The sequence below is a fragment of the Aulonocara sp. 'chitande type north' Nkhata Bay genome, linkage group LG1 (genome assembly GCF_057382095.1).
Source record: "Aulonocara sp. 'chitande type north' Nkhata Bay isolate Kocher_YH1m ecotype deep benthic linkage group LG1, A_spYH_male_GT1.1, whole genome shotgun sequence".
Lineage (NCBI taxonomy): Eukaryota > Metazoa > Chordata > Actinopteri > Cichliformes > Cichlidae > Aulonocara > Aulonocara sp. 'chitande type north' Nkhata Bay.
The window spans coordinates 10,734,574-10,746,123 of record NC_141344.1 but is presented as its reverse complement, the minus strand read 5'-3'; the positions used below and the strand labels follow the sequence as shown (position 1 = coordinate 10,746,123).

At 39.4% G+C, this 11,550-nt stretch overlaps 1 protein-coding gene across 1 annotated transcript; it reads left to right on the top strand.

Moving 5' to 3' along the window:
• The first annotated feature begins 848 nt into the window (after window positions 1-848).
• LOC147338696 (ribonuclease P protein subunit p25-like) lies at window positions 849-5,111 on the top strand. The gene has a single exon (XM_086298479.1). The coding sequence runs from the start codon at window positions 1,646-1,648 to the stop codon at window positions 2,474-2,476; it is 831 nt and encodes a 276-aa protein (XP_086154605.1). The 5' UTR covers window positions 849-1,645; the 3' UTR covers window positions 2,477-5,111.
• Window positions 5,112-11,550: the final 6,439 nt, after the last annotated feature.

The window sequence follows — 11,550 nt, the reverse complement described above, 5'->3', positions numbered from 1 at the left end:
CTATTTTTTCATCTGTCAGTCACACACGAAAACAAATCCACCTGTCGACCGGTAGACTGGGCTGAACAGGGCTATACTACAGATGTCTGGGCTCGACTTAGTGGAAGCGAGCAGGCCAGCGCCCTCCACTGGTGATAAAAAGCCCATTAAGATGCTTATTTCCTCACCTGTCGGGTCCATCACCTCACCTCGACATATAGTAGAGAGTAATGAAGACAGTTATCATTAATACAGCACTCTGAAGATAAAAGTCATGCTTCTATGCATTTTGCGATCTTTGTGTCCTTGATCGCAAGGATTATCCAGGGTTGCGACAATATAACAATCCATGCGTTAAGAGACAGGCATTCTTACCGCACGACCTGATTGCCTCGGCAATGAAGCCATTAATGGTGCATTATGTAAATAGTAATGGTCACAAACATCTAATAGGATAAAGGCTAAGTACAGTGCAATTTAATGCTGCTGACTTTCAGTAGCTCTTTGAAGGATGTTTTCAATTATAACAGAGCTAATTTAATTCATTGTTTCGAAGCTGAAAATGCATTTTTAAAGGTTGACTGAGTCTCTATTTCAGAACTCAGGTTTAATCAGTCATGTACATTGAACACTGGAACGTCCTCTAAAGAGATTGACAAAGTTGCCGGGGATCTGCATTCTAGGTTTTAAAGGGACACAGTAGCCGTCTCCCTTCTCTTTTTCCTCAGATGGCAGGCTTCAGTTGTGGAGGGGAGGGTGTTCGTCTAAAAGATGAAAAGACCTGTGCCTTTAAGAGGGCTGTCTCCCCTTTCCCTCATGCTCCCCCTCAGCCACACAGACACTCCTCCTGTGAGCATTTGTGAGGCAGCTTCTGTCCCTTATGTCTCTTTGTGGGGAACAGAACACACTTCCCAGAGCATCACTGAAGACAAGACAGAACTCTAGGGACGACACCCCAGTTGCAGACATCTGTGTAACCCTGGCCTCATCTACAGTGGATGTCAAAATGAGAACACGGAGAGGAGACACAGACCTACTCAAGCTGGAGTAAAACATCCAGAGGTCCAAAACAGGACGTGGAACTTAAGAGATGGACATCCCCAGATGTCAATTTTGAGTTGAACGTGACACGACCAGCACATCAAAATTAACAGCGCTGGATTGGATCGCTAAAGAAAAGGTGGAGTCCTAATTTGAGCTTTCAGGTTCTCTTTAGAAAAGTTTTGCTGAAGAATCAACAGAGAACTCTATTTTATTTTTTACTGCTATTCAAGAAGAAAATAACCCACCGTATAAAATACTTACAAATTAAAGAAAGTGTATAACTTAGCTTTATATATTGATTTTTTATTCATCTTCAGAGCACTTTCCAAACAGTCTGTGGTATGAAATTTAGATGCTCTTTAAAGAACATCTTTAAAGGTCCCAGCACTGCTCTTAATTTACCAGCAACACATTTATCTTGTTTCTGCAGCTCTGTCTTGGAGAGCATTAAATAATTTTTTGATAGCGCTCTTGAGGAGGAGGTAATATGAAGTCTTGAAACTTTACAGCTGTTCACTGGAGAGAGAAAGAGAAGTGCCACGTGCATAAGAAAATTATGTTAAGCTGTGGGAAAAGTGTGTGCCTGGACTAACATTACGGTGGATCACTGAGGACTGCACAAATGTTTACGGCGTGTGGAGTGGTCAGTGGCCAGAACCAGTACCTGAGCAGAGATGGCGTGAAGCCCCACCCAGGACTGGAGTTGAACAGACCAATCCAAATGGAGAATGGGGTAACTTCAAGCATGTGCCCTGTTTATCAAAGCCAAGCCTATAACAATGCTGGACAGCCAGGTGGGGTTAATAATGTTTCTAGGCCAGTGAAACCAGCACCACTCCCAGTCCCTCCTCCTGCACTCAAATTAGGGCAAGAAGGATTCAAAAAAGTGTGCCGAACTGAGGAGGACAGTCCCTGTCCCTTCCCAGGGCTATCTTCTGGGGTGTTGGAGATGCGCGTTAAGGAAGGAAGCAAGATTCGCAATTTAATGGGATTTGCCATGGCACGGATGCAAGGAGAGAAGGGAGTAAGTGGGGTAAATTCAAGTGGTGGTGGGCTCAGACAAGTGGTTTTTACTGGGTCAGGTCGTGCCGTCACAAAGACCATCACCTGTGCCGAGATCATGAAACGAAAAGTGGGCTGTTTGCACCAGCTGACCAAACTCCGGTATAAGGTTGTAAAAGAAGTGTGGGAGAGTACTGAAGGAGGGACATCCGAGATGACAGTGCACAGGACTGTGCCCTCCATCAGCATCCTTCTTTCCAAAGATCCTCTGGATCCCCAGGAACCAGGCTACCAGCCTCCAGAGACTCTCAGTGCATTGTGGGAAGAAAGAGAGGGTACCGAACCTGCGACAGCATCCAAGAGATCCCTTGGACCTTTGCAATACACCAGTTTCCCTGACTGTAAGAGAGTGTGTTTAGGGGAAGGAGCCTCAGTCCTTCCTCCTCACTGACTGGCCCAACTGGTGTCACAGTGGAGAGGATTGAATCAGAGGCGTTCATTTGGCACTGCACTCCACTCAAGCACAATGCTGAGACAATCAGAACATCCACTCAGACAGAACAGTGCTTTCTCAGAAGAACTGACTACCAATTCCATCCTCCAGAGGTCAGTTTGACTGGGACCTAACAGGCTGCCTCTGGACATACAGCATTTACAGGACGTCTTTTGTGGTACGTCCAACATGGTCTCTCACATCCAGAAAACTTTGATGATGTGTGCTACCATGCTAATATATGACATCTAGAAAAAAATATTACATCCTATTTCACACTAACAAAAGCCATGAATTTCATAGGTTCTAGGTTACTGCTTTCAGTAAACTATTAACAACCTGTGGATAAAATCATTTGTTTGCCTTATGCTACAGTCATCTCGGCAACCATTTTCCCCATGCTTTTAAATTTAACCTTTCGGAATATAAAACGTAGATCCGAGTAGACACACACACGTACGCAAACGCACATGTGCACACACACACACACACCACACACACACACAAACACACACACACACACACACACACACACACACACACACACACACACACACACACACAACCAAAGCCACTGGTGACATGACAAATGCACAGCATACACATTTTATTTGTCTGAGTATTAAATCTCATGAAAACAAAATTAAATAAATGCTTTTTTTCAGTGGGATTTTTCATTTGTATTTCATCTTTCTTACTCAAACATCATTGAATTTGCAAAGCTGCGATTGAACAGAAAATCACAGTGCGCTGTTCTTTTGATAAGAATAACAGCAGTGAAATTTGTCTGTAGAAAAAGCTGATTTAATGACAAAGCTGTTGATAAGGCGCAGTCCTAAACCAACCCAGCCTGACAGAAATGCCTAGGGCAGAAATACAGGCACAGATTATCATTAAGATAGCAATATAACATCACACAACACAGTGGAGAAAAGGATTAAAACTAGGTTTGACAGAGCTTCACACTACACTGTTCCTGCAAAATATTAAATCAAACCAACTAGCTGCTCTCCTTCCTGTTTCAGCCTATAGGCCTAGCCACCCACTATATCAATTGTAGTCTAGCTCTTCGGGTATATTCTTACATTTCATAAGCAAAATAATATGCTATAAAATATGGTATAAAAGGAGCTAAGCTTTCAAAGTAACGCTATGCACTTGGAGTTGACAGACAGCAAATAAAATGGCTGTATACTTTTTCCATTTTTTAAATGCATTGCCTCCCTGCATTTTCACGCCATTTAGATACCATTTTAGTTGCAAAAGCAGTACCTCTAAGTAATTGCAAAAGCTTAACTGGATGCTGCAGACGCTTTTGGTGCTTGGATCAAAATTCTACCCTCTGCAGACTCCACAGCAGTAGGAAAAAACAACAACTGAGGGCATATGTAATGAATTTTATGGATTAAAAATTTCTTTAAAAGTTGTTCTGAGCAACACAAACAAAATAAACCTTCCGGTGAATTAATCAATCCAAATACTTAAGACCTTTTCCATTTAATTACCCATATGTTCCACGCATAATAACTTAGATAAGTGGAACCTTGTCTTAATGCCGATCTTAATGAAAATCTGCAAATGCAAATGTCGACACCCTAAAGTAGATTAATCAAAGTGACTCCTAATTGGAGGGGGGCATTGTTAGCATATTTTAGGAGGAGAAAAAAAGGTATAGTCAGGTCTATGGCATTTGCTTTCGAACTCACTGGACAAAGAAAGAAAAATGCTAGTATTTCATATAGCACTTTAACAGTCTATGACGGACATAGTGATTAACCTCCCTCTCGATCCCATTAAATGAATCAGAGCACAGCAGAGCACCCAAGGTTGAATACAAAATGCTGTGACTGCAATACAGGACATATGTAGCAAACTGTGTGTCCTCAAGACTGCAGGAAGGTTATCATTCCAGGTCATTGTTATCACAGAGTTAACAGCTTTCATCCAAGAGCCTATGGGACAGTCAGTCTACGATCCAGGTTGAACAGATAATGCCACTATAAGTACATTTCAAATCGACCCGCATCTGTTATTAAGCACTAAGAATTCTGGGCCAAGTGTGAAATGCAGTGGGGGTAATTAGGGATAATGGCAAAGCGTACCTGACTGAGAGAACAGATAAAACATCCTGACAAAAGCATCATCCCAGCGCTAAATCCAATGAGGCTGGCATGAAATAGTATGGTGAAGGAGTCAACAAAGTGCATTACAGGAATGTGGACAAGGTTATTCACAAGCTGAGAGTCTGTTTTGCCAGTAATGTTTAGCTGGTGGTTTTCAAGCATGCAGTCAAGGTGAATTTGGAGGAAATACAGGCCTAGGCTTAAATTCTGTTCGTTTAGTTAATGCGCCACACACACACACACATCATACACGGATGCACACGCACCGCATACATATATATTGTTACGTATATATATTGCATTCTCGTTTTTTCTGAAGGTCAGAATGTTCTTCTGTGAACAATTCATTAAATACTCACTACATACTTCAATCATAAATGACAAAGGAAAGCATTACTTTAAGGCTGATTACAGTTTTCTGTTATGGTGGACACAACAGTAACCTCCTTCTTGCCAAAGCCAATGACTACATGCACTGAATGTGAATAAATTCATTTTGAAGTTAACATAATGAAAGTGTTGGCACTCCATTTTTTTCCCCTTCTCTGCCGCTGCAGCAGATGAGAGTGAGGTCTCTGGGATGGCGTGGGAGTTCGCTATCTCCCAGCCTCCAGATGGCTCCGTCTTCTCTTATCTAGAAGAATGGGTGCTGCCTCAATTTTTCAACTCGCCTTATCTGGGAATCCTTTAAATTGAATATTTACTGGGCCTATGTTTTCTGCTTGTGTTAGCCCTCTGAAGTCGACATTCCTCTTGCTTGTTGAGACAGGCCAAAAGGTTTTTCTCACTCATACACTCTCTTTGTCTGCCTTGTCAAGTAATGGGCCAGTGATTGATTATGTGATTGCTAGGAAAGAATGGAAGGTTAAGCAGTTAAGCAGAGAGCGCTGGAGACATATTAATGAATGGCCAAAGAGGGAATATGTTGAACAATAGAGAAACATACATTACCCAAAAATGACATCAGGCACCTCAACTATATGTCAGGGCTAAAGCAGATTAAATTAATCATTTTCCAGACAGTCTATTGTTTTCTGCACAGTGTACACTAGAGGTTAAGAGAACACTTAAGCAGTCATTGAAAACATCTTATTGCCAATTGACTGGCTGTGGTCTATCTGCATAAACAAGCTGTGCCACAGCTACTCCCTGGTAAGTGTCTGGAAATGTCTTTTCAAAACCATTTTGTGAAATGCCTCCATGTTGGATTAATCAGTGCAGCTGAGGATGTAATTGCTGTGCTGAAGTCAAAGCTGTAAGAGCAGATAATGAACACTGACTACAGGACTGCCAGAATCCAGGGCAAAAGAAATGAGAAGTTTGAAGACCAAGACGTCTTCAACATTTTTTCAAAAGCTGCGACTGAAGATGAAGGCTTGGTGTATTTAAATGTATTTAAACTGATTTTTTTTTTTTAAATACCCGACAACTAAAACAATCACTCAGAGTTTGCTTTTAGACTTTGTTAGAGGAAAATTTGACAAAGTCAAAGATTTTAAGTTTGAAAATCTGGGAAAATTGAGGATTTTCTGGAGCTCTTTTTGCTGTATTCCATAACTAACATGCAGCTGTAAGTGATATACATTACACTGGTATTCAAATAATTTTCCTATATGAGAGATAGGTTTAGAAATATGAAAAAAAAAATCAACTAATGGCTGCTGCCCTCTAGTGGAGAAGTAAGTTTCAAGTCAACCGCAGAAAAACAACTTGCTCAAGAGCACTATTATTGATGTATCTGACAGACATAACTGGCCCAGTGCACTAGATGATTTCCACAACAAAGCTAAATGGCCACAGAATACAACACCATTATCTGACGAGCTTATTATCTATAATACAGTTTTAAGAATATAACAAAGCATTTACAACAAGCAAATGGGAGCTCTGGGCTATGCTATTTTTTGGATCATTTAATGGCAATCTCAAGGCTGGTATGTTAAAGTCTTGCCTTTTCTCAGAGACAACAACATTTCACCCTTTTATCCTCATTTCTTCCTCTATGCGATAATGAGAGGACTCAATTAGATTAAAGAATTTGAATAAATGAGGTTTCATGGTAACACATTATGCCCCGTATCTTTTCTGAAAGGCCTTGATGAGGAACAAAGAGGCTAGGCTCAGGGACCGATATCTGTGAATTACAGGGGGAAAAAACAAACAACATTAGCTTTGTACTTTTCCAGTAATGCTCAGAAGAAGATAGAAGAAGGAAATAAACCCTAATGGTAAGCTGGAAACAGTAAGACCCTTTAAATTTTTCCAGGCTTCACCTTTTGATCTCAACTGTGCACATGTGCAATCTGTTGAAGATGCAGGACTGCAGTTAATATTGCGAATGAACTGCTCAAAAATACTGCCTATGTGTAGAGATGAAAACATACAATTCATAATTCTTAGCACTGTCTGGCTGCATTTAACTGTGAAACTAAATCATGATTTCCTGTGTGAGAAAAGAAGAAGTTTTCTTAAAAGACCAAAAAGGAAAAAGAAAAGACCAGGATAATGCGGGCACAAAATAAAGTGAAAATGTAGTATAATTAGACTGCTACGGTGTCTTTTTCAACATCTTTTTTTTTTAATTCACAGAGGAATAATGGAATTCAGCACAAATCCTTAGATGGCTTTTTTCCTCTGTGTTGGGCTGAAAATATTTTGGTTGTTGGAATCTCTGTTTGACACCAATTTAACTTGCACTGCCATTGATTTCTAATATCACAACATGACATGATATTACAGTGACTGCACAGCTTACTGAGTACATACTACGTTGCATTTCACACAATTTTAGTTAGTATTCTTTGTTTTGTATGTTTCTGTTTTATTTCGTTTATTTTTTCTTTGGAATTGATGGAAACTGCTCTTATCACCCCTCAACTCATCATGGCAGATGGCTGTTATTCCAAGAGAATGGTTCAGGGAGGGGCAGCCTAAGGATTCTTCTTTCCTACCTTTGTAAAGTCTTTCTCATAGGAAATAATTTGATTATTGACGTTAATGAATTTTCTCCACATTACAGTAGGGCCTTTACCTTACTGTATAAAACACTATGAAGCAACTGTTGTTGTAATTTGGATCTATATAAATAAACATAAATTGAATTAAAGTGAACCACAACCCAGAAAAACATTTAACATGTCTGCTATAAAATTCAAGTCTAACCAGTCAAATGAATAATGCAGGAATAAAACAAATGCCTCAATAATGATTTTCAATACATTGCTACATAAATTAAAAGAGTGATCACCTTGTTACATGACTTTCAGAAGCTTTTTTTTTAAAAGATTGCATTTGACACACAGAATTGCCTTTCAGAAATGTGAGAAATCAATAGCAAAAGAGGGTTCACAACATATATTTGTGGTGATCAGAGATATATAAATATAAAAATGACACATAACTGTCATTTTGTCACTATACATTTTTTCCCTCAAGATCAAAATGTTTTTCCATGACTCCATCTCCACAGAAGATGAGTATAATTATTCAGAAAATCTATTTTCTGACATGACTAACCTAAATGTAGCCCAACCCTTGCACTCATGCTTTCAATGTCATAAAATAAAACACATGCAGGAATCCGCATGCTAATTAAAAGGATTTGGCTTAAGCTCCGTCATCAAACTGTGAACACACACTATAAGGTTTTAACAGGATTTCATCAGTTATTTTGCCAATCACATTCCACAGCAAGGTTGACAATATGACTAAATGATTTGGTTATTTGAATTCAAACAGTGTCAGCTGGGGGTCCACTCTGCGCAGTGGGAGGATTGGTAGAGTAATATCAACACGGTTGTGATTACTCCATTGCAACAGTGGGGTGCTCCAATCAGAGCCGAATCACTCTACTCATTACAGACTACAAGGCCAAATATCAGTGGGTGGACCACAAAATCAGGCTTTGCATGTTCCCACTGAAATTAATTGAAATTCATTTGTGGTGCCCTGATGCTCCCCATCAACACCAGACTAATTCACATTTGCACAATTCAACTCAGGTTCATTAAGTGCAAGCACATTCCAAGTAAAAAAGCATTACAAAGCAGGGCTTGTAATCTGAACTTCACCTTTTATGGTGAGGTTCAGATTGTATGGTAACTGTACATTATGCAGTGTTTTTTAGCATAAATAGATAAACTTACAAAATATAATAATAATAATTATTATTATTATTATTGTTAATTTTTATTATTATTTTTAAATCATAATTTGTATATAAATTGGTAAACAGCCCATAGTTTTAAAAAGTGATGTCTTGCACACATGCCTAAAGCATCAAGACAAAGACTCCTAAGCACAAATTGAGCTTTCATGTTTACAGATGAAAACATACCATGTAGACAGACCTGGGCACAAATGTTTGATGGTCCCCAGCCAGCTGGTTTTGATGATCAGGCTGTTTTTACTTTTTCTTTCTTCAGTAATCAGACATTTAATACAGAAAAGTGTAAGTACATGTATGTAGAACAGTTTCAAAAGGAGACATTGTACCTTACAGAAAATGAAATGTAGCCAAAACAGCTTCATTATAATTTTCACTAAATGTAGAAAAAGCAGCCAGTGTTTTTTCATGTTTCAGTGATATTATAATGGAAGTTTTCACACACGCACACACACACACACACACACGCACACACACACGCACGCACACACACACACACACATTGTGTTATCGCCTTCCTTTTCCTTATTCTGGTGCCTGTTAACAATAATGAAGCAGAGCTCAGAGAGCTTTTCAATTAGATATATGTTTGGATATGTTAAATTAGAGAAGGAATAAAAAAATAACAATAATAATAGTAATAATAATAATGAAAGCAAAACAGAAATTTCCCCTGGATATCTTCTTATTCAAATCTGAAGAAGAGTAGGCCATCCACTGAGTTTAGGTCGTAAGTTCACTGCAACTGCACAAATTTGAGCAACTTTAGTGTTTTCATTTATGGTTGAACTAATTCAGAAATTACAATTTTAATAAAACAACTGCATAGAAACAGATTAAATGTCAAGCATTATCTATTTATCTGTGTGTGACACATACTTGCGCCACATAACTCACAATCTACATAGCTCTGTATCAGTAGCACACAAAGTATGCACACCACTGGTACAAAACAGGAAGAGGTGTCATATCTCCAGAGTAAACCAAGTTAACGCAAAAAAAGTAAACTGAAAATGTATCACAATTTCTCCACTAGACTACTCTAAAATGAGTTTTCCTCTCAAAAGTAAAGAGCCAAATTTCTACAATCGGTTCAGGCCCTGAATATCATCCCAGGACCCTCATTATTGTATAAATAGTAAACATATGATTACTGTTTTATATAAATGGGTTCTTACTTTGAGTTTTTGTGGTGGTGCTTTAATGCAAAACTGCAAATTTGTGTTGCAAATAGTCACTGTCTCTCTGTGAGCGTGAAAAATCACCCAGCTTCCTGAAAGCACAATTTGGTATCAGTTGTCGTAACACTGCAAAGCCTGAAACTTCTTACAAATTTACAAATCACAAGCCACAGTAGAAAATGTGAGCATCTGTAGTCCCAAATAATAAAATGAATTATTTTATTATTTTTATTTAAAACACCAAGACTCATTTCAGTCTTGGTGTTTTAAGTTTTAGTTTTCAGTCTTGATGATGCCTCACTCACCACAGGTAATGTGATTAAAGATGCTGTCATTTTCCTTCTACAATTGTGAGGATGTCTGTTATGAAATAGGCCTGTTACTAATATCCTCTTGTCACCAAATGAAGTACTTTTAGTTTTATTTACCACCAAACCCCCCCCCCCCCCCCTTTTTTTTAACAAATCTTTTAAATTCACTTACTAAAATATTTTGTCAGCTGATCAGAAACGATGTAACTTTTAACCACTACTGCCGTAACTTAGCTAAACTCGATGGTGACCATGGGGTCAGGTTTTTGTTCTTTTCCCCTCTCCTAGCAACAGGCTTGTCTCAACAACAGATCTTCTTCTGGCTGCTTCCATTAGGGTTTAGCACATTTGTCTCCATCTCATCCCATCTCTAGCATCCTCCTCTGTCTGCATGTCCTCTTTCACTATATCCACGAATCTTCTCTGCGATCTTCCTCATTTCCTCTTGCCTGACATCTACATATTCCAGTCCAGTATATCTGCTATCCCTCCTCTGCACATGTTCAAACCATCTTAAACAGCCTGAGTTGTCCATCTGATAAACTAATTTCTAATTCTGTCCGTCCTGGTCACCCCCGGCAAAAACCTAAACTTCAACTTTTCCAAACCTCCAACTCTTTTCTTCAGTTCCACCATCTCCAATCCATACATAACAGCAGGCCTCACTATGTGCTATTCCTTTCACCCCTGATACTCACCTGCTCCAACCTGTGTGCACTCTCTTCTTCATCACTCATGTGTACTGTCCATCGCTTTGGCTATTTAAACTTGTCCACATTCACTATCTCTACACTTTGCATCTTCACTGTTACACCTGTTCCCCTTTCATTTGCACACGTGGTATGTTGCTTTACTTGTACTGACTGTTTTCTTCTTTTCTAAAGAGTATACCTCCACCTCTCCAGGTTCTCTTTCATCTGCTACCTAATGTCACTACAGATCACAATGTTGTGATCAAACATCATAGTCCACAGAGACTCCTGCCTGACAGCATCATCATCTGTCATCCTACTTATCATCATTGCAAAGAACAACGGATTCAGAGCCGATCCCCGTTGTAATCCATCAGTCTCCTATCGCACACCTCACCACTGTCTCGCTGTCCTCATGCATGTCTTGCACCACCCTCACGTTAGTTTCTTGGCGCTCTATGATCTGTTTCGTCACATCCTCTTTCGCCACACACTGCAGCTCCTTCTGACCATCTCAATACTTCTCCATCAACACCCTCAAAGCAATCATCGCAACTGGC